A 23,805-nucleotide genomic window follows, 5' to 3' on the forward strand; every position below is an offset into this window, starting at 1 on the left:
TATTAAAGTGTAGCCTTATGTGCTAATTTGGTAAAGCAGAAAAAATACGTCTAGTGTGATATTTACTTTACTTTAACAGTGTGCTGTCATAATGAACAATTTTTCACCCCATCTTCCTTGCCTAACTTGCCCATTTTCATCTCACACACCAAACTGCACTGTGCTGCCTGCCTGTGTACTACCACCAGATGCTGTTACAGTTGAAGTTCTGGTTATTCTTCATGTTTTTTTCTGGCCCAGTTAACACAGATTTTTGCACTGACTGCCACTCCACACTAATTTGGTACTGTATTATAGAACAGCCGCATAAAAAGTCCACATTAAAAAAATATTTTGTTTGTTATGAGAAACAAGCTGACATTCTGTTGGCATGATGTGTCATGTGACACATGAAAATCAATATTTGTCTGGGTTGACTGCATTTACACACTACAAAAACAGATGTGAAATATCTGTCAAAATGCTAGATACAATGCACTCGACCTTATGACTCTTCGGATGCATATGGGATTATGTAAAGAGAGAGAGAGAGAGAGAGAGAGAGAGAGAGAGAGAGAGAGAGAGAGTGTGTGTGTGTGTGTGTGTGTGTGTGTGTGTGTAAATTCCCTAATAAACAGCACACAAATTTTCACAAGACATTTCCAGTGACAATTCCCAAAGTGAGCTAGCTACATTGTAATGCAGACACACTGAGACCACTTGAGTACTGCAATTTGATGTCAGTGAGATTTAAAAGGCACACACTGTTGCATGTGTCACGTCCTAATATATGACTGCATATTAAATACCTAAAAATACCTCAAAATTTAAGGTCTCTCTGCTTATCATACCTTTTGGCCAACGGATATTAAAACACTTTCAGGCTAAACACACACAATTTGATTCAATCACTATAACAACTTCTTATTCCCTCTGCAGTAACTAGTTTCGGTTGTTTCCATTCCCCACAATTGCTCAGATTCACAACTGAGATTTCCAAACAAATTACAAAAAGCAGTTTTCATTATTTTTTGACATTTTACTCAAATTTTGCACTATTTACATCGTCACCCATTTAATTAAAGTATTTGATTTTGAACCTGTCTTAGAGTAAAAGATAATTATATCCAACCTCTTTTGATGTGCACAAATAATATACTGCTTGCTTCAGCTGCATTATTTTATTGTTATATTATTCTGCCCAGTGAAAGAATTTGATTATGTGTAACAAAATTTCATCTTGAATTTGCAATATTTCTCAAGTTTCATACTCGGACAGGCAATAACACTTGTGAGCAATGTTTAAGTTATCTGATCCAGTGCTATTCTGTTCTCTCTGGTGCAAAAATTCTGAATTCTGTGCAGTTTTGGCAGACACCGTGCTAGTTTGTGTGAGCATCAGTTAACAGTTTCTTTCGATTTTGTGACACTGTTTTATCTTCTGCAACAAAAACTGCTTATAAATTGAAAGTAACATTCTAGAGGGTGAGTTATTACACAGCTGTGCCAGCAGATTCTAACTTGGGACATTGTAAATAACAGTAATGCCTCCAAATTTTTTATGAGAAAACTCTTCATTAAAAAAAAAAAAAACTTTATTAGCATTCTACGTCTTTATTCTTACTGTCTAAATATTTGCAACCCTGTGTTACTAGAGGGCACTGAATTGTACCACGTAACATGGCGATGTATAACATAGCTATGCTAGAGCATGAGAAACAGTGTGCTGTAGTCAGGTTTCAAATTAGAAGAGTTCATCCTGACATGGAGCACCTTCCCTTTAACACGACAATGCCAGACAACACACAAGCACCGCGACATCTGCAACCACCCAATGCTGTGTGTTCACTGTCATCAATCATCCTCCATGGAGTCTGACATGGCCCCATCCTATTTTCATTTGTTTCCAAAACGTACGGAATACCTTCAAGGACTTCACTTGGATAGTGATGAAGGTGTGCAAGCAGAGTTGAGATTGTGGCTCTGTCAACAGAGTCAAACATCCTACAGTGATAGTATCAACAAGTTAGTGTCTCTGTGCATTTTCAACTTCTCGCAGCGTAATGAATAGTCCATTAAATTTCGGGCATGCAGCTACATAAATAAAATTTCCTCCACCGATATTTCAGCTGCGTATCGTCCGGCCATCCTCAGAGTGAGTCACAAGACTAACAACAAGATGTCAAGCGCGGCCTTATATGCTCCACTGCAGCAGTACTGCGCATGCGGGTCACAGATGCTGGTCGGCATAAAAGAAACACGCTTACACAAGCGTCACCTGTGGGGAAGGCTCACAGACATTCGATTCGCTTATCAATGTATGTTCAGCAGCGGTGATACCACAATGACTTCTCTGCAGTTTAATTGCCCCAAGAGCCAGATTCCATGCTTTGTCCAAATTAAAACCATTATCTCTATTTATTAAATTATTAGCTAATCTAATCTCTATAGCTTCCTTGAAGACAGATTCCCAAAAGGAAGAGGTGGATGTTAAAATCTTCACATCGCTGTAGTTCATGGAATGCCCTGTATCAATATAATGTTCGGCTACAGCTCACTTGTCTGGCTGTGATAAGTGTGTATTTCACATATCTCTCACGAACAGTGCGTGTTGTTTGACCTATATATGACTTCTAACAATTTCCTCAAGGAATCTGATACATACTCACTTTATGAAGCAGTAAATCATCCTTTACAGAGCTGAGTAAAGCTGCAATCTTCGTGGGGGGGCCAGAAGATCATCTTAACACAGTGTTTCTCAAGAATATGGCCTATTTTCGAGGAAAGAGCACCCACATAGGACAAAAACACACTTGATCTGAAGGAATTACTATCTTCTTCCCATCACATACCTGAATTCTAGGTTTTGCATTGAATGCTGTACGAATTTGTAGTGGAGAAAATCCATTCACTTTAAAAATGCTCCTGAGGTATGTGAGCTCTTCTTGCAAATTATCTTTATTGGATATACACTGCACCCTGTGCACTAAGGTCTTAAGGACACCTATGGTCTGTGAAGGGTGATGGCAGCTACTGGCATGAAGATATAGATTAGTGAGAGTCTGTTTCTGATATACAGCATGTCCTAATGTGCAGTCAACTTTACGGTGAACAACAACATCCAAAAAGGGGAGGCAGCTGTCTTTTTCTATTTCCATAGTAAATTTGATACTAGCATGGATAGAATTCAAATGCTCAAGAAATCGATGTAATTCATCCATCCCGTGTGGCCATACCACAAATGTGTCCACATACCTCCGAAGACCGTTGGTTTAAAACATGCCAAGTCCAATGCCTTGTCCTCCAAGTCTTCCACGAATAAATTAGCTACCAGAGGTAGAGGGTGCTTCCCAGAAAGTGCGAGGTGCAGTACCACAGAGATTTTATGGGCTTCCTAAAGTTCATAACATGGATAAGGATGAGGGTCTAGAGCTGTTGTCTATGAGACCTATAAAGAGCACCAATGGTTCACCAATGTATTTTTCTGCCAAATATCTAGCTTCCTTATTAAAACCATTGGTAGGAAAATGTAGTCACCACATTCTTAATTCTATGATTTTATTCAGAAACTTGGCAATGTCAGGCTAAATAGTATGGATGTGCTTGTTAGTTTTGACGTGGTATCATTATATACCAAGGTACCTTTCAATAACACTCTCTCTCTCATCAGTTAACATTTTGATAAGAACATTATGGCCGTATCTGAACATGTGCTTTTATCATCGTCTTTTCAGTTTAATGGTGAATTTTATGAACAGATTGATGGCATTGCTATGGGAAGTGCCCTCCTTCCCCCTCATCTCTGGGAGCTAATTTATGACCAGTCAATAGCTGTCTCTTGTTGTTAGTCTTGTGATGCACTCCGAGGACGGCCGGATGATACGCAGCCGAAATATCAGTGGAGGAAATTTTATTTGCACCCAAAATTTAATGGACTAAGCTAGTCTCTCATTGGGACAAATGTGTTCGTCAGCAGGATGACTGTCAAAAAATAAATATGTAGACATGAAGAATAAAGATGTAGAATGTTGATAATAGTTGTTTTATTTAAAAAGACTGAACAGTTTCCACATAAAATTTTGAAGACATTGACTTTCAGTACACCCTCACAGACGTGTTTTCTGGGAAGAGGTAACCTGTCAGGCCATCACTGGATTGACAACCAGTCTAGAAAAGGAAGAAAACATCAGTTCCTGTGCCAGTGAATGATGCACAATATGACAGTTTTGATCACTGGCCAGAGTATGGGCCAAAGGAAAGCTGTAGGCTTTGCCCTCAGGGGTGGAAAACATGGAATTATTTTGTGCTTAGCACAAAAAAGGAATTGTTTTAAGACATGTGACAAGAAATAGTGTAAAATGTGACCATTTTTTCAGTATAGTATTTCATATTGTAACACCTCTTCTTATGATATGCACTAGGATGCTTACAGACAACATACTGTACTTTTTTAAAAATACATGTAAAATTGTTCACATGACCATACACATCCTATTTCAGTAACTTAATATATTTTTCTTCATAATATTTCTGTGTGTGTCCAATTAAGGATTAATACAATTTTCAAGTGCTAATGTTTTCTTATGAAATTTCACAAAGGCTTACCAGAAGCTATCATTCACATGCTACTTTTAAACTGATACATGAAAATAGGTGAATTTGCAATTTTCTTGTTACTTTTTATTTAAGTAACTTTTCAGAAAGTAAAATAACGTGTTGTTCTAGTTACATGGAGCAATATCGTAAACGTATAAGGTGGTAAGTCATTTACTAATGAAACCTGCAGAATACACTGACGTGTTCACCCAACTGATAGAAGTATGTTTCAATAACGCTATCACCACAAATTTGTTTAGTTAGTACAATCTGACAAGCTTTCACTAAACCAAAAATAAATTTATTTGTAATGAAAAGAACATCACAACTGCAGCTGAATCTCATTTTTTTCCTGTAACTTAACTTTCGACTCGGACAGCTCATTTGCTATTACTGTGAATATGTTTGTGCACCTCAAGACTCTTGTCCGGAGTTTGCTTAGATGCCTACACACAGGACATGAAAAAGTATGGTCCTTTTTTTGATATATGAATCAATTACTTTTGTTAACTGTTTATGAAATGTTTTCATCACTCACATATCTCTTTGGGTTACAATATCCTGTTAGGAAGCTGTTGCAGAAACCAAGATGACGACTGTAAAGTATCCACAGAAAGAGATTTTTGCCATCTGTTCCTTCCTCTTAGCCTCAGCTACAATTAAGTAGATAACAAATTATCTTTACATATCCACTGATGAGCCAAACTGTTGTTGACAGTGGGTCATCAACTTGTTTTGCATCTGCACATGACCCTAATGTGTATACTGCACATTCAGCAGCTGCGCCTCAATATTGATGCCTCCCTCTCTCTAATGCCAATTCCATCCATCAATAAATATGAAAGAGCGCTTACATGTTTCAGTATAAGCCAAAATTGTAATTTTACTGTAATGACATCTCTGTGTCATGTATCTGCAGATAATGATTTGTTTCTTGACTCCTTTCAGAGAAACAATGCCTTTCTTCTATGTTGTTCTCTTGAAATTTGTAAAGCACTTTTACGACTCCTTTAGTCATCATCTTATTGCCTACAGAATATTGTTTTCTCTTACAGTCTTCCATTTTGGCACTTGGGTAATATCACAGTTCTAAAGAGACTGGCCATTTCTAATAAAATTTTGCTGTTACATCTAGATTGATTTCATGTGATGTGTATTTGTGACATCAGATTTTGAAACTATGCCCTATTCCTGACTAGCTGCGAACTATTGTAAGCCAAGAACTTGAAATTTTTGTGAGTCACCTTTTTTGGAACATATACGTACAAAATAGTGAAAATCGAAACTTTGTAGTATTGAAGTTCAGTTAACTGTGAACCTTTTATTTTTTCCGATTTCTCTTTGCAACAAGCAATATTAGATCAAAATCTTATTGGATTATGGTCAATTTGTTCATATTAAATGTACCTAGCTGTTCTCCATTACCCTAAAACAGTGTTTTCAAATTTAGTTAGCACAGCAATTTATTCTTTAGGACAATTTGTATCTCTCTCGTTACTCTGCATTGTTGAAGTACAGAAGCCTTAGTTTTAGTTTTAAATAATAAAATTGTGTTCAAAATTTGAGTGTATTATGAAATCTTCCATATCAATTTAACTGCTTAGTCTAAAGCCACTATGATAAACTACAGCAGGTGTGGAACTTCACGATAATTATGGGCAGTCTGAAAAGACACACCAAGGTAAATTAGGCCTAAGATTTATGAACTAAGAGAAAATTTCTAGTCACTGATCTGAAAATAATTTTTCAGCTATTTACCAGCAATTTGTTTTTATATGACGAACTGTAAGATATTTGAAAACCATTTATCTTTAAGTATTTGCAAAATGTGATGTACCTTGCAGTTAGTATTCAGTCTGTTACCAAAAGAAAACTTATTATATTAATTCACAAACTATTTTAAAATGTAGCAGTTATAAAGTAAATTACTTCATTAGTTTCTTATATTATTTACTTCTGTGTTCTCGGAATCATTTAACTACATTGCTTTTCTGACATGTTTACCCCATGTTTTTTCTAGCCACTATAGCTCTAGTTTCCAAAATTTTCATGCACATTAAACAAAAAGTACACACACAACATTTTCAATGGTGAACTCACTAATGCTTTAAAATATGGAGAGATACTGAAAAGGAATGCCTCAACACTTTGAACGTGAAAACTCTTTAAAGCTTTTTATGTAAAATACACATTTATTCGTCATGGCTACCTATTTACTTCTCAACATAGTCACTTGACCAAGAAACACATTTCTGCCAATAACAGACTAGTCTGTTGATATTGTCGCGGTAGAATGTTTGACTTGGTTGACTGACCCACAACCTCAACTCTGCTTGCACCACTCCACAACTACCTATGTGAGGTCCTTGAAGGTGTTGTTTAAATTTTGGAAACATATGAAGATCAGATGGGGTCAAGTCGGTACTACATGGAAGATGACTGACGACACTGAACCCAAGGCAATGGACTGTCGCAGATGTCTCAGCACTCGTGTGTGTTCTGGTATTGTGTTGAAGGAGAGGGTGTTCCATGTGTGGATGAACTGTTCGAATTTGTGCTTTCAGTTTTCTGAGTGACTCATGATACCTTGCAGAATTGATGGTGATCCCTATAGGCATGAATTCCTAATACACTACACCTTGAAAATCCCAAAACACTGTGAGCATGACATTGCCTACCAATGGCATGGTCTTGAACTTATTTGGTGTCTGTGATCCTGTCCGGTCATCCACTTCGTGCTCTGTCACAAACATTGAGATTAGCACCATCGTTGTCTTCATTATGAGCATGAACAACCCAACACCACTCATTACTGATGTCAATACAATGATCACTATACACAGCTTTCTTTCTTCTACGGATTTCAATTGGAGTCAACTTTTCTGTATTTAGAAAGTAAATTACAGCAAGCAGTTTTTTGTGCACTGGCATAGTTATGTTACACACCGTCATGTTACATCCTACAATTTGAAGTCCTCTAGCAGCAGAGGGTTGCACCTTCCATCAGTGAAGCTGAAAAGTCAACCAAGTAATATGCATGATGTGTAATACCTCAACTGATATTGAGAAGAGAATAAAAAATTAGGAGGCATTATTTTCAGCATGCCCTGCTACATCTACAAATAATTTGGTATCAGAAAACAACATGCCCACAATAATAATTTCATTTTTGTCCTTTGATCAGCCATTTTGTTCCCTCAATAGTTTTTAAATAACAAATTTCTCAGGAAGGTCTTACTAGAAGTTGTCCATTTTACGAACTTATCTGAATTAATTCTGTGTTGTGTAAAAGGTAAATTCACTTGAGAAAACAATAAAATTATGACATAGAATTGCTGGCCAATACTTACCTTCAAGAGATGAAATTTAAGTGCTGCCGACTGACATACATACATACACACACTATCATAGCTTTTGGCATTAACAGTTCCTTCCTATGTGAGAAGTGTAGGGCAGGTTGTGTGGTCTCCTCTTGACCTCACAACAAGTAGGCATCTCTCATTCTGGGATCTAAATGTCATCCTGATCCTTTTCAACCTTCCCCAACTTACCCCTCTTTCCTCCCAGAACAAGAAATAATTAGTTCTACAAGCTAGGATTGTATGAACTTTTCTATGTGTATCAGCAGTACTGAAATTTCACCTCCTGTAGCTAAGCAATGGCCCGAAATAACTTATATGGTAGACAAAAAACACAATAAAACACTACTGCAGCTATAAATGTGCTTTACCCAATTCGCACAATGCCTTTTATCTCTTGTGAAACTAATGAGCTCTTCTACATTGTGTGATACAAATAAAGAAACAGGAAAAGCAAACTAACAGAAAATATATGCACATTGGTCATTGCAGTTCTTGAACACTTATTACATTACTTCTGTTGTGCACATATATTCAAAATGGACTACCAAGTTACTTCTTTCCTATGAATTGGCACAAAGCTGAAAGACTGGAAGTACGGCAAAGACATTATAATGCAACATGTCTCAAAGTTCAGCCTGTTGTGATCTGCAGGCTGTGGAAGAAGCTGCAGTCAACAGAAATGTCTTAACTTACACTGTCTGCTAACCAGATAAGAGTATTGTTAATCAGAATCGATACATTTGTGCAAGTTCTCAAAGGCGGAAAAAAAGGCCATGTCCAACTGTGTGCACACTGGGTGCCATGGGTTATTTTGTACCCCGAAGTGTGTTAAGATGATTTTATAAAGATTGTTTACTTGCTAGGAGACTAGTCATCATTATCATCATCATAAGAAACTGCTGGCATAGCAGCTTCCTTGCTTAGAGTAGTTTCTTTCTTGCAATACACACAAAGATCTGTACAATCCCATGTTGGACCTTGACTGCTCATGAAAAATTCTTGATACCTGTAATATCTATCCACAAACAGTGTGTTTAGTCAATCAGTAATTCAAAGCAGAATGTTTGTTGCCAGTTTTGCATTTTATATCTGAACACATTGTCATTTTTCTTTTAACAAAGAGGAAGGAAGATATAGCATAATCTCCTGTTGACAATATGCTCGTTACAGACAGAGGTCAAAATCAGATTGGAGCAAGACAGGGAAGAAAACCAGCCACATGCTTTCTGATGGTTCCATCCAGTCATCTGGCATGAGTTATTTAGAGAAACCATGAATCCTAAATCTGGATAGTCAGACAGGGATTTTAACAGTCATCCCTCAACCATGAGTCCTATTCCACATTGCTGGACCACCTCATTTTGTTTTTCGATAAATAAGTTGTGTGTATAACATCATTTTCTATGATCAGGTATCATTCACAAACATCCAGTGGCATAAAATAAAGCAAATAAAATAACAATTAAACTAAAGAATAGTGTCCAGCAAGGAGAAGTCATCCTAATTCTATCAAATTCATTGGGGTAAGCTCTTTGTATACAACTGGCTGGTCTTCCTCTTGATGAATCTTACAAGGGTTACAATATGCTCTCCAAATATGATCTAATAAAATATCAATCAAGTTAAGGTACATTCTCAATAACCTCTTTCAGCATGACTTTGCATCTTGTTCTGTTCCTGTGGAGAGCACCGAGGAGGGCACATATGCAAGAACGTAACTTTCTCAGATGAATATGGTACTGAAACTGCTATCTGCAAGCACTTACATGTTACACACCAGCTTCATCTTTCTAATCCCCTGCTGTCCTATTTCTCCCTCTAACCAGCCCACATTCCATCTATTTCTCCATAACCCACCGTTGTCAATATTACTTGGTGTGTGTGTGTGTGTGTGTGTGTGTGTGTGTGTGTGTGTGTGTGTGTGTGTGACAAATTACATTCTACATAAGCATGTACTTCAATGGCAACCTTCATTGGGTAAAATGTACAACTTCTGTTTGATGATACATTCTGTAATTACCCATATGAAATAACAGGTTCAAAGCAAACCACGGAATATGAACACGTAATTGCTATTAAAAATGGCATTCTACTTATCCAATGGTAGACTTTGCTCTATTTTTTTAACAGATAATTCATACACACTTGTGTAATTTTTGAAACTATGATTACCTAGATACCCTACACACTGAAGTGTTGAAATATCCCAAATGCAGCACAATTCTCATAAATAGAGACCTGTAGTAGAATTATTCGATCATCTATGAAATATTTGCATTCACAAAGGAATGGAAAAAGGGTAAACTCTCCACAGCAGTCTCCTATAATTATTACAATGACACTGTGTTATAGATAATGATAGCATTAAAAGATAAACATGTACATTCCACTGAACACTAACTGATATTAAATATTCAATGAAATAACCATGAACAACTACTAGATCTTACCTCAAGCACCTCCTTTGTAACTGGAGTGTTTTCCAGCAGTCCAATAACTTCTTCCACAGCGCCATAATTAATAACCTGTAATTTCAAACATCTTTAAGAATGTACTATGCACAAGTTAGCACCTAAGTATAATATGAGTCAATGTGGCAATCACGAAACTACAGTTCCATTTACATAACTAATTAAGCAAAAGATGGATGTTGTATGAGAAAATTTCGTACAGCAGAAGAGTAAATTAGGCAAATATTGTGTAAAACCCTTTCCTTATCTTTGCTATTGGGCAGTTCACCATTGTGGAATGTAGTGAATATCTACAAATAAAATAATATGCAACACAATTAACGGCAATATGTTACCAGAGCTTTCACAAAATACAGAAAAGAAAGGGAAAACAACCAGATGCATTTCACCCACAATAATACACAGTTATTGCATGATTTTTTTAAATATATATATATCCTGATCTCCAACTCCAAGAAGCTATTTTCAGTTTGAGATACAGAGACTACGTGAAATGGCATGTGCTGCCTCTCCAGTACATGAGTAGAAGACAGACACTAACAACACAAAAATGAAAGTAAAGAATGGATATTATAGTGTAGATATAAATAACAGTTAATTGAGAGAATGCTAAATGCCCTTCAGCAAAACCTCAAAAGCTTATCTTTACTGCACACTCAAAATTACTTGTTTGACACTAGAATAATGTGTGTGAAGGCATACGATAGGCAAAACACCGTGGTCCATATGGAAGTCTCAAAATCTCAATCAGCTGTTGGGTACAGAAAGAATACTATTTTGCCAAACAGCAACAGCTGGACATATACAATTCATTGTTATTTATAACTTAGTACTTATCAATGCTCACACGCAAGCATATACTATTGATAAATTTATGACTTTTACAGTCACAAATACACACACACAATTTTTGAGTGTATTATTATTTCAATTTCCACATACTGAAAATTAATGAAAGATTGGTTGTAGTCTTCTTTTATGCAGCATAGGTATGAAAAGGTTAAATTATATGTAATTTAACTTTTAACACATTTTCTCACTATTTGTTCTGCGGTAAGATTTTCTAATATAATCCACTGAACAATTCTATTACACTGTCATTTCCAGGACAGCCACTACACCTAAAACGTGGATGCAAGTCTCTTCAAAATGATGTTCAGTATGTGTATGGTCTCATCCTCTACCTTTTTAAAAATGCAATAATTTATTTAGCCTGAAACTCAAGTATTTTAAAAATGAGTTCACTTTATTCATTCAGTGTAAGTTACATTTACACTTCATTATGACTTAAGAAGTCTGATAGGGGATAAAATACTGCATGGTATCAATCTCGAAGGACTTTATAGGCAGGGAACAATGTGTGTGAATTTAATATTACATAGCATGTACATGGTCAGAGGAGTGCCTTCTGAATCATAAAAGGTAACAGTCTGCAACATTTCCTGGCAATGAGAAATATCCCATAAAAATGTTAATATCCAATTGATTCCAGAATTACCACAGTCATGTTACTGTAGCAAGCAAATAGTAAGCCTTCCGAACATGGTTTGCTCCAACTTGAAACTGCAGCCTTTACTGATGTAGTATTACTACATTGTTTGATGCAGCTTCTGTCTCACGAACTTCCAAAACAGCTTTCAGTGCATTGCGGTGTGAAACGATGATTCTGGCTACCAAAATAATGCATGTGAAAACATACTGCACCTAACATACACTAAGAGAGCAAAACCTGTGATGTCAGACACAGCTCATCTACAAGCCAGTGACAGTAGAGCTACATTTCAAGTACTGGGTCAATGCTAGCTACAGTTCTGTTGCTACCTATATTCACAATTCATGTTTCAGCAGTCATAAAAGATGGGTAGAATACCTGCAACATCCAACCGCTAGCTATAATTAATAAGAACCAACTTAACACTAATCTATAACAATATTCCTTATCAAATATTGCTTTCTTTTATTGATCAGAGAGATGGCCAAGTACAGGTAAGACACTACAGAGGTTAATATGTCAAGTGTCAGATCCAATCAATGTCCAGCATGAAAGTTGGGACACCATCTGGAGCAGTATTTCGATGGAACACCACCCCTCTTCATGTTGTAATTAATGTTTAAGACTCAATAAACTTGTAAATACCAGAATTTTCCCCCAGTCTTGTCATTCACACAGAATACAGATTCATTCTCTGTCTCTTTCACACCAGTGATTAGTTCAAGTGTTGTCTCCACAGTATATTTTTTTCAAAATGTGAAGCTGTTATGTTGTTCTGTGCAGTTTATTTTTTCACTATGACCCACAAATTTAATGATTTTAATTCTTGAAGATTCCTTCATGGTGGTACAATTTGTGCAAACAGTGCCATATGTTTTCACAATACACTTCAATAATGTTATTTATGACAATGAGCAAGTAAACCATTACAATTTCTCTTCATGAACCTATTCTGTCATTTCTTCAGGTTCCTCTTTATTAACTGACATGCAGAAGCAACAGTTTACACTTTTCAGGCCTCTATACAAAACAGAATTAAATAGAGGTTTATATTAAAAATTCTTTTAAACTTCACAATGAGTTACATTCATTTTTCAGTGAGGACGAACAAACACCTACAAATGGTAAGAGCAAAGGGCCTAGTACTTTGTCGAAATTCTGTTGCATAGAAGACAATCATCGTCTTTTCACTGTGTACCACACTCAGGTGGCATCATTGTAGAGGCCATAGTAAACCAAATTAGGATGGCAAAAGAGGGATTTTGGATCAAGGGTTTTGCAATTTAAAAAATCTAACACTTTATTGCAGCACCACATGATTCATTGCAATATAGCTGCACCACGTTCAGTGCAATTGACGAACACACAGAAAACTTAAAGCCAATTTATAAACAGTTCTGCACACACGAAAAGTATCAATATCTAATTTAATGGAAGAGCAGCTTTATCTCAATTTTTTTTTATTCAATCATTTAACACATGAATCTTCCAGAAAATCTATAAGCTACACTGACTGTTTAAGATTAGCCTGTGCAGATGGGAATAGAAACTAACTTTCTTTCACTCAAATTAACCATTACACTGATTGTAACTTGACTAGCACACATCTGCCTTCTCCTTTCAGTATCACATAGAAATATGCATTTAAATACATTTACACAGTGGATTAACATACCTGCAGGATGTTTTACATGAACAGAAACATTAATAGCTTTCTCTGTCTTTACAGTGCCAATAATAACACCAAATATCTTTAATAGCATTGTCTTAAGTATCAGCCCCCATTACTAATAAAATTTAATGGCAACATGGTACACACTTTGAACTTCCCGTGGCTGACCTTTCTGTACCTGCTACCTCACCCTCTCCCTGTGAAGTTTTACTCATACTGACTCAGTTATGAAAGTAATCTTTTAAGACATCAATAGCTACCATCTGTGAACATGTAAAAGACAAAACGGGTTTATAAATGTTATATGTGAAAAGAGGGAATAATGTGAAAAAAATATTTTTCAAGGTGAAGTGTTATCACAACAGAATAGAGTTGTGGAGTAAGTATAAGCACTTACTGTGGAATACATACAGAAAACCATTAAAGTGACATCAATACGTACATGCAAGAACCAATGGTAATGAAGTTACCTAACTAAATAAAACATCCAAAAAGTATGAATTATCACATTGAATATTTCCTTTATTATTCTGTGACAGGTCCATGAAAAATGTTAATCTTTGATAAATGAAACAGACTAGTTACATAACTCAAGAACCCCCTGAAATTTATTCCATTAAACTGTGACTACTAAGCAATACAAACATTATTTGTGAACAAATCACCTGTTCAGTCTTTGAACACTGTATGTAAATACACAAACATCTAGCACATGTAGAAGTAACAAGTGCCAATTTCAAAAGAGGTTCTGACAAAGTTTAGCACCGTCACATTGTGTTCTGGGTCAGTTGTGATGACTGCAAATCTAAACGAGAAAAATTGCTTTTCATCAAATTGTACTTTTGCAGTTACTTGAAGACAGTTTTTGCTGAAATCTAATTTTTCAATAAAAGTGCTTTTTTTATGTTCTGCTGCAGCAAAGTACCCAGTACACCTCCCCAGCCTACAACCTGGAACCTTCATCCCATTGGGATAGTAAAAAATATTCTGCTGGGCTCCATTTTTGCTCAGGCTTCCTGGTGTATGGAGACAGATATTTTGGTGAAATCCCGTTGGCCTCCTTATGCATTTCTTTACTTTGCTCAACATTTAACAAGGAGTTCGATTTACTTTTGAATACTGTACACTGTATGCATATAGGCCACGGCTTCCATCGGATAACTAGATCATACGAATAAAATTACACATATGGTTCAGTTAACCACAACAGGACGTACCTGAAGTAATCTGCAATATTCAAATGCATCAGTACAAAAGTAGTTTCGAACATTTTTTTTTTTTCCTTTTAAGCAATTCACTCTGGCATCGGCGCAAATCAATTACACAGCTTTTCGCACACTTGTGTTCACAATTACCTGAGATTAGAGAAACACACAGAAATATGATTTTGAAGTCATGAGTTTGAGAACATCCCTTAAACGTTGAAACGGAAGAAGGAAACAAGGCACGTCACAGTAAATCTGGATGATGCATGAAAGGAATCTTCTGTGGGAGCATCTACTTTGTACAAAATCACTTTATTTACGTAATTAACACAGTTTTTATCCACAAACGGAGAACACACAATACTTCACTTGCACGTTTCACTTATCATAATGCCAAAACACCGCACATTACAATGAATATAGCAACTGTTAGGTTCATTATCCTTTGCACGTTATTTTTAACGGCTCCATAACACTTTATGGCGATTAAACGTAGTTTAATATGCTGTCAGTATGAAATATGAGTCAACGTGAATGCCTTGAGTTTACATGTTACGGGCCATGCTCCACTGGCCAGTGCGCACGCGCCGTGCCGCGTAAGGAGGAGGTCTAGGCTAGACACTGTCCTCTTACAGCTCCGTGTACCCAATTTCCACACACGAAATTTGACGTCTCTTCCACTATGTTAAGCAAAATCACGCTTCTGAATGAACCTGTATATATTTATGGTACTGCTGTTAAGGAATTCTTGTCTGATATGGGTGTATTTCTACCTTAGCTAGTGGAAAACTAACACAAGTTGGAGTCAGACACGCCACTTTCACAGCGCATTTAGCTAAGTTTCTTCGTAATTTTTATTAATTTCGGTGTTTCATGTGTTTCGACAGTATTTAAAACCTTACATTGTATTCCTTATCCAGTGCCCTCAGTAACTTCTCCTTGATCTCCGAAGGAGAATGCTGCATGAGGCCGTACTGGGACTCCTACTGACACGATCCTTTCCTACATACAGTACCAAGCACTTATGGCGGACATCTGCTACTACGGAATTCTGGGAGTATAATCCCAGTTCCCGATGGGTGCCGAAAACTGACGAACGTGACGTCATTGTGTGTTTCACGAGAGTTCGCAATAACCTATACGATTTTAAAACTTGAAAACAACATTCTATGTTTATTGCGTGGTGTGTGTAGTTACGTTTTCTATAACACTCAGTTAGCTGCTGCACGAAGAATGCAATTACAAATACTTTTTATTTCCGAAAACCTTCCGACAACCAATATTTTTTTCAATAAGCGACAGGTCATTATGAGTGCGTAGAGACTACTATTTTATTGTAGGATAAAGACCAACCACATGTCATGATGTTAGTATCTGTCATTTTCGTTACAACAACAAAAAATGCATTACAGATCTTAATGTAACTGCAGTATTTTTTAAGTAAAATACTCATCCGCAAATAAACGGTACGTGGTATTAGTAGTTTACTAACTGTTGACACCTGTTGTGATGTGGATCAACCAAGAAATGATGCTTCGCTGCTGTTGCAAAAATTTTGCAATAAATGAAATTATATTAATGTTTGGATGTCGGGTGCAGTGTAGAGGACGGTATCCAACTGTGACAACTGACAAGAATGCAGATTATTTTTACAGTTTCTGGAAAAGATGGCTGCCGAGATGAACCTATGAATGAAATTTCGTTTGTTGTTGAAGACATAACCTAAATATACAGGATTGATGAACAAAATGAAATTTGAATTGCGGAGAGAAGTAAAGTTGTAACTGAATTTAGCGTTTTATTCAGGTAGGAGACCCATTGTGAGTTAATTTGTGTGTCGATGGTTATTTAGGAGAACTAGTGTAATTAAGACAGCTGTTGGTAAATTATTGCGTTTGTTGTTGTGTTCGTATTGTCGTTTCGTTTCAAAGGGGAATATTTTCTGTTGTCTATTGAAGCCACCACATTGGATAATCACGGAAATGGGAAACTACGAAAGCTACGATTGTGGGACTTGGTTGAGAGTTCAAATTCTTTATTATACCGACAAAAACTCGTTGACGGTACAAGTTTTTTCCCCTCCTTAAATCGTTGAGTATTTCGGAAGACTGGTATTTTATTTTGAGTGTCGTCTTCAATACATACCTCACTATGTAGATAATCAGGCAAATATTTCACTTACACCGACATGGTTAAAATACGGTACATCGGGATCTTCAAAACGTAGGCACATGTCTCATATGTATTCAATCCAGCTAGGGCCACCATCTGCCGGTTCTCCCAATTAGCCTTTTTAAATGCTCATATTCTTATCAGAAATGCAGTATCATTTGTGTTATTTCTGGAATAATATAATGAAGCCATCGAGATAACACACGTTAAGTGTGCATATTTTTACTGTGAGTATCCAGTGACACAAAGATTTGACTGAGAAGACGGTGTGGCAAATACCCCTGCACAACTCTGTTGACACGCTAAAAATAAATTGAAACTTCAATTAGTCTCACTTTGGAAAGTAACAAAAACTGTGTAGGGCTAGGTACAATCTGAAAGCATTAAAATACAATTATACATTACTCATGCCAAACAAAATACAGTTACCCTGGATATAAGAACAAAATTAGCAGTTTCAACCTTTCAGCAATGTTAACGTTCATTTAAGTCATAAGCAATCTGTATTAAAGGATGCCATGAATGTATTAAGCTACTTTTATGATAAATCATTTTGTCCATTGTTGTCACTTATGAGATCCATGCATTCAGGAAATTGTTTGGGTCATCCATTAAGGATGTGATGCATTGTTTGTCTAGGATTACTTACTCTGGATGCACAAAACATAACAACTGGAGGGCATATCTTAGCATCTTCGACAACTAATTCTAGATTATATTTTCTTGGCAGTCAGTTTAACCACATTATAATTTTTGAGGCATGTTTTTAGCTTGTGGAAACAGTAAACAATGTCATTGCAGATGTGTATCCAGGAAAATCGTCTCACTTCATATGAGATGGGTATTAGAAACTGTGGAATTTTGGTTGTTGGATGTGTACTGTTGCTCCATTGGCTTTATGGGCTGATTTTTTCATTTAGTTAACCACAATTCTCTTCAGCGCAGTTGATGTAATGTTGGAAAGAACAAGGTATGTTGGTACAGAAGATCTCACCAATGATTCACGAAGCTAAATCTCCTGTGTGTGTTCCAGACATATCATAATTTGCCACTCACTGCATACAATGTAAAATGATTAATTTATCACAGATATCAGGCTCTGGTCCTCACATGGTTTTGGCTATTTTATTATTCAACTTTTTCCTGGGCTTACTTTCTGTGCATATTAACAGAGATGTCCATTGCAACTAAACTGTGTGCTTTGTTCAAGATTATACTGAAATGGTTGTGTCTGTATAATATTTAATTCTTTATCTTCAAAAACACGTCTCCTGCCATTCATTACTGGTTTGTTGGTTAGTTAGTTAGCTAGTTAGTTACTTCCATGTTCCGTGTATCATTTTGCACGATAAATCGTCTTGATGTGGAAAGAGTCATTGTACATTCATACTGCAAATTAATTTGTGCATCTTTTCGTACCCTTAAACATCACCATATTATTGCTATTATTATTATTATTATTATTATTATTATTATTACAATTACAGTATAGTAGTCAGTCAATCTGACAGCTAAGAAAGTACCTTAATTTCCTGGGAATCTCAGGTGGCAAAGTCAGATATGTTATTAATGTCACTGTTATCATGCACATTTTTGTGTGGGTCAGGTAGAGCCAAATCATCAAAAATAAGTTTGATGTATGGGGTATCTCAGTTAAGTGGTGTAAACCCGTTGTTGTTTATAGTCTGTGCACACTTCTTTATTTCCCCATGTGGGTAACAAAAAGTATTTTATAAAATGGAGATTAACTTTATTTTGTGCAATAATTACAGATCATTGTAATAAGATCTGTAAGAATAAGACAATGTAGAATCTTGACAAACATTGTTTCTTATTATCATTTAGTCAGTCCCTTGCCATTAATTCATTACTCACAAACTCGTTTTCACAAGTCTAGTCAAAGTTACTGATCCATCGTCAAGAGGAAGTTCAAGAGAAACTGCCTGTATGTTAATATGAAACAGCATGCATTAAAATAATCAAGTTTTTTTTACCTGATAAGGCACAGAAAGTTCTGGTTGAGACTAATGAATTATTTAGGAATAGAGAGACAACTCACTGAAAGGCAGAAGCGCTGTGCTGTCGACAGATACAACAACAAAAGATACATGGATTTGCTTTGCTAGCTTTCAGGATGAAATTCCTTTCTCAAGTACCCACAAGCCACTCTCTCTCTCTCTCTCTCTCTCTCTCTCTCTCTCTCTCTCTCTCTCTCTCTAGCCCAGAACACAGCAATATAATCAGAAGAAAATCGCACTATACTCACCATATTATTTACAGTGTTTGTCCCATGTTTCTGATGTCACTAATCAAAGCTGACAATTCGTATCAAACAGTCCTCTTTATCTCTATTATATTATTATTATTATTATTATTATTATTATGTACAGAACTTGTCATTTAAGTTACACTTGACAATTTTCAGCTTAAAGGCTATCACACTTTCTGTAGAGAATTAATTTCCCATTATTGGACTAGAGAAATGTTTTTCTCTTAAGGCAAGGGAGAAAAACGAAAACACTGTCACAATTTAATGCAGAATAAAATCTCTGCCCCATCTACACTGCCTAATCACATGAATATGACCACCTTCAAAACCCTGAATAACCACCTTGTACAGTGCGTGGCTTTAAAGAAGAGTGTCAGTGAGGTTCTGGAAGGTACCAACAGGGATGTGGAGCCATGCCAACTGCTCAAAATTTGTCAGTTGAGGACCCATGGCGCGAATAGTTTGATAGAGGGGTTTAAATCTGGGAAGCTTGGTGGCCAGGATAGTACAGTTAACTTGTCCTGGTGCTCTTCAAACCATGCACGAACACAGCAAGCTGTGTGACACATTGTGTTGTCCTGCTGGGAGATGTCATCATGGGGGAGGGGAGGGGGGGATAAGGCTGCATTAGGGATGGCCATGGTCCCCAATGATAGATGTGTACTGGTGTTGATCCATTGTGCATTCCAGAATGACAAAATTACCCAGAGAATCCCATGAAAACATCCTCTAAAGCATAACACCCCCTCCTGGCTGCAGGGTGTTTGCTTTCAAACGTCTCATGTCGTGCACGCCAAGGGCCATGTATCCTGTGCAGCATAAAGCATGATTCATCTTGAAAGACCACCTGTCACCACTCAGTAGATGTCCAGTTGCATTGTGGGGGCATGCAAATTGCAGCCTTTGTCACCAATGAATAGCAGTCAGGAGGGGTGCGTGAACCATGTGTCTGCTGCTGATGCCCATATACAGCAACATTTGCTGAATGGTCATTGGGGAGTCACTGTTGGTAGCCCCTTGATTCATCTGGGTGGTCAGTTGCTCAACAGTTGTATGTCTATTCGCCCATACACACCTCCACAGCCATTGTTCCCACCTGTCATCTATGGACCATGGTGCACAAGAGTTGCCTTGGCATGCCAGTTTTGGATTGCACCATTTTGCCATGCATGTATACATTAACCATCGTGGAAAACAGTTTACAAACTTAGCCATTTTGGAAATGCTTCCACCCTTGGCCCCAAAGCCAATGATCATCACCTTTTGCACATCAGATAAATCACTCTGTTTCCACATTATGATAATAACTACGCTGTTTCCCACATCCCCCAACATGCTTTATATACCCTCCACTGCTAGTGCTACCACCTCCCAAATGTGACTGGTTATCGCATCTTGACATCAAACACAGGTGGTGGTTACACTAATGTGACTGGATCATATAACAGAAAGCCTACATGTTGACCATTCAGCTATGACAACCAGAAAAAATTCCTCCATTATGGGTCTGTGTATTGTATCTATAGCTCAAGCATATTTTATTTGCAGAAAAACTTTTGTGTCTTCTTGGAATAGGTCTAGAATACAGGGAGGGTGGTTTTTACATGATGTTTCAACTAATAATTCCTGTTTTGCTTGTTCTCAACATAATCTGGAAAAATATCTTGTTGCATTTCATTCATGTCAGTACTGTACCGAACATCGCTCTGGCTGTGATTTTCCACCACCACTTTTTGTGTTGTCAAGTATACACTTGATGACCAAAAGCCTCTTGATTACCTATAGTTGTCTGTTCTAAAAGTGTTACATGTTGGAATTCTTTTACACTACTGTTGCTGTATTTATCTCTAAGGAAGGCATTATGCTAAGTCCCAATACTCTGAATGTAGAATCTGTACCCATCCTATAAATGTGTCTATTATTTGTTGCCAGTTTCTAGATAAATTGGTCTGACATGCAACTGGTACTGGGAGCTACAATACTGACACAGAAGACTAGGCCCAATTCCATATTGTTACCAGAGTGTGGAAAAAATGCTTTTGTCAAAAATATTTTCATAAGCACTTGTATTCATTTTACATTTACTAAGACTTCTTACTTAATCTGAAAACAGTAAAAACTTATCCAGACAGTCACACCATCTACATGGAATTCAACTGTTTTCACAACACACCCTAATCAATGTGGCTCATTCAGAACAACCAAGCCATCATAACCAGTCTGAGTGCAACATCATCAATGCTTTCACCAGTCTAAGCAATGCCACATGTTTATCGTGAGGTCAGTGGCTTGACTTCACAAAAACATCATTAGCAGTTGACACAGACAACTGTAACTCTCATGATATTTCTCCGATAGCAGTGGGCATAGGGTGAGCACATTACTTGTCTCTGTGGCCTTGTGAATCCCTCAAGGATCCAACGGTCCCCTGTCCTCTCAGTTCTTTCCGTTAAAAAGTAGTTGCTGTGTACTAGAATCTTTATTGTCATGTGACATGTCGTATAATATCATTTAGTTGAAACTTTGGTGACTAGTCAATGAATACTGTAGTCTGAGCAAATGCTGTTCACAGACAGAGAATTCTGATACTAATTTATTCTACATCTAATATCAAATAGCAAAAGTAATACATAACTTTGTGTGCTATAGTTACAGCATCAGCTGCTAACAGTAGATTTGGATGTTGAAATATATTCAGTCTTCAATATATTCTTCAATTCTATTCTGTAGATGAGGAGACCTGACCCCTATGAAAGTTTGTGAACCCTTCTGCTGGAGCTCCGGAGAGGGGGTGCTGGCATATGATCGGTAGCGGCATTACATTATTATTTACAGATCATACACTTTATTTTGACCCTTTCTGATACAGGAAAGTCAGCTGACTTGGTACCCCCTTGTAATATTTATGCTCGTTGCCAGCCTTGGCTACGAATAGTATTGTGTGCTGTAGTTATAAGTAGCCATTGTGAATGTAGTGTTGATTTGTGTGCAGTGTTGTGTGTAGGCGCATTCTTAATATTAAGTGAAGAGCTGTACCTAGTCCTCGGAGTGACCTGCCATTAACCTTCATGTCAACTGCTTCAACCCATGAATCCATTACGTGCTCGTTTCTCTTACAAGCTATAGGCTGGTTGCTCTGTGAGGATGAGGTGGGGTTTGTCTCAACAGCCAGTGTGCTATGACCCAGTTGTGAGCTTCCGCCCCCAGCACCCTCCGCTCAGGCACCAAGTTAAAGTGTGTGATCGGTATGTCAATTTTTGTTTACATGAAAGTTTCTGCTGATGTTTGCAGGTTCTTGATGACCAATTACAATCCAGCCTAGTTAGCTGACATGCGTCTCATTTAGAGGAAGGCACAACGCAACAGTTGAGCAGCTAGGTGCCTGTATGCAGAATGATTTCAGGGTAGAGGTTACCAAATCATGTCACATGTCAAAGACTACATAGCCATCTTTATGAAACAGGATCCCTTAGACAAGATTCACAGGAAACATAGACCTTGTAGTGTGCAAACAGTTCAGTTACAGGAAGCTGTGTTAAAGCCAGTGGAGAATAACTGCAGCACCATCACACAACCCATAGCCAAGGAACTAAATACCTTCAGCATCAGTGAATTTCCCCAGTGTGTGGAATTCTGCCAATTTGTATCTACTCCAGATTTCTAGATGCCCCCGACTTCCAAACATATGTATTGTTTACTGATAAGGCTGTCTTTACAAGGGAATGAATACGGAACAATCAAAATAGCCATGCCTGGGAGTTGGAAAATCCTTAGGCAACTCATTTGTTCTGTCATCTGATTGGATCATATCTTCTATCGAGAATCCTCTTTGGGGGAAATTGCTGTATCTTTCTCCATGAACATTGAAAATGTCCTGCTAGCAGTTGGGCAACAGTTATGATGTGGCACCACCACACTTGCACATTTTCCCAAATTGTTGGATTGGGACCGGTGGACCAGTACCGTGGCCATCACTTTCTCCCGACCTCACTCCTACAGATTTCTTCTTCTGGGGAGCATTTAGTGTATGAGGCATTATTGCATAGTTGGTTGCCCATTTGGCTAGAGTTGAAACCCTTGTTTGTGAAACACCCAATTGTTTTGAGTATGTTAGAAAATTTTTAGAATGCTGATGCCAGTTGTGGATTAATGTAAACTGATCACATTTTCAGTAACATCTCTAAAACAATATTCATTACACACAGTTTGAATGCCATTTCTGATCGTCACTGGCAGGGAAGCCGCCAAGTCCCCGAGACATTTTTATCACTCATAACAGTTTTTCTTTTAATGTCCTCTAAATCATCTTTTTTTACATACTGTATATTAATAGGGGTCTAAATACATGTAGATCACAGTGAAAAAATTTAAGTAGGTGCTACATATCTTCCTTTTTCTTAAAATCTTCCTCACTGTAGTGACATTTGCATTTTAAGAATTGCTTGTGTGTCTATAATTTATTTGTAGGTATATATTAAAAGAGCACATATGTCTATTATAAGAGAATGGTTTTCCAGAGCTGCTACTTATTGTCCTTATTTATAAAATCTTCCACACTATTATAACCATTGCTCTTTAAGTATTTTT

At 37.2% G+C, this 23,805-nt stretch overlaps 1 protein-coding gene across 8 annotated transcripts in view; it reads right to left on the minus strand.

Moving 5' to 3' along the window:
* The window catches only part of LOC126185087 (uncharacterized), a 49,808-nt gene extending 34,047 nt beyond the window's left edge, over positions 1–15,761 (minus strand). For all 8 annotated transcript variants that reach the window (XM_049927883.1, XM_049927881.1, XM_049927880.1 and 5 more), the window contains exons 1-2: positions 15,680–15,761; positions 10,388–10,462 (exon numbers count right to left, since the gene is read on the minus strand). In XM_049927883.1, the coding sequence (XP_049783840.1) occupies positions 10,388–10,462; positions 15,680–15,742 (138 nt within the window). In that variant the 5' untranslated portion in view covers positions 15,743–15,761. The remainder of the gene's footprint in view (positions 1–10,387; positions 10,463–15,679) is intronic.
* Between the last annotated feature and the right edge of the window lie 8,044 nt (positions 15,762–23,805).

This window comes from Schistocerca cancellata, chromosome 4, assembly GCF_023864275.1.
Source record: "Schistocerca cancellata isolate TAMUIC-IGC-003103 chromosome 4, iqSchCanc2.1, whole genome shotgun sequence".
Classification (NCBI taxonomy): domain Eukaryota; kingdom Metazoa; phylum Arthropoda; class Insecta; order Orthoptera; family Acrididae; genus Schistocerca; species Schistocerca cancellata.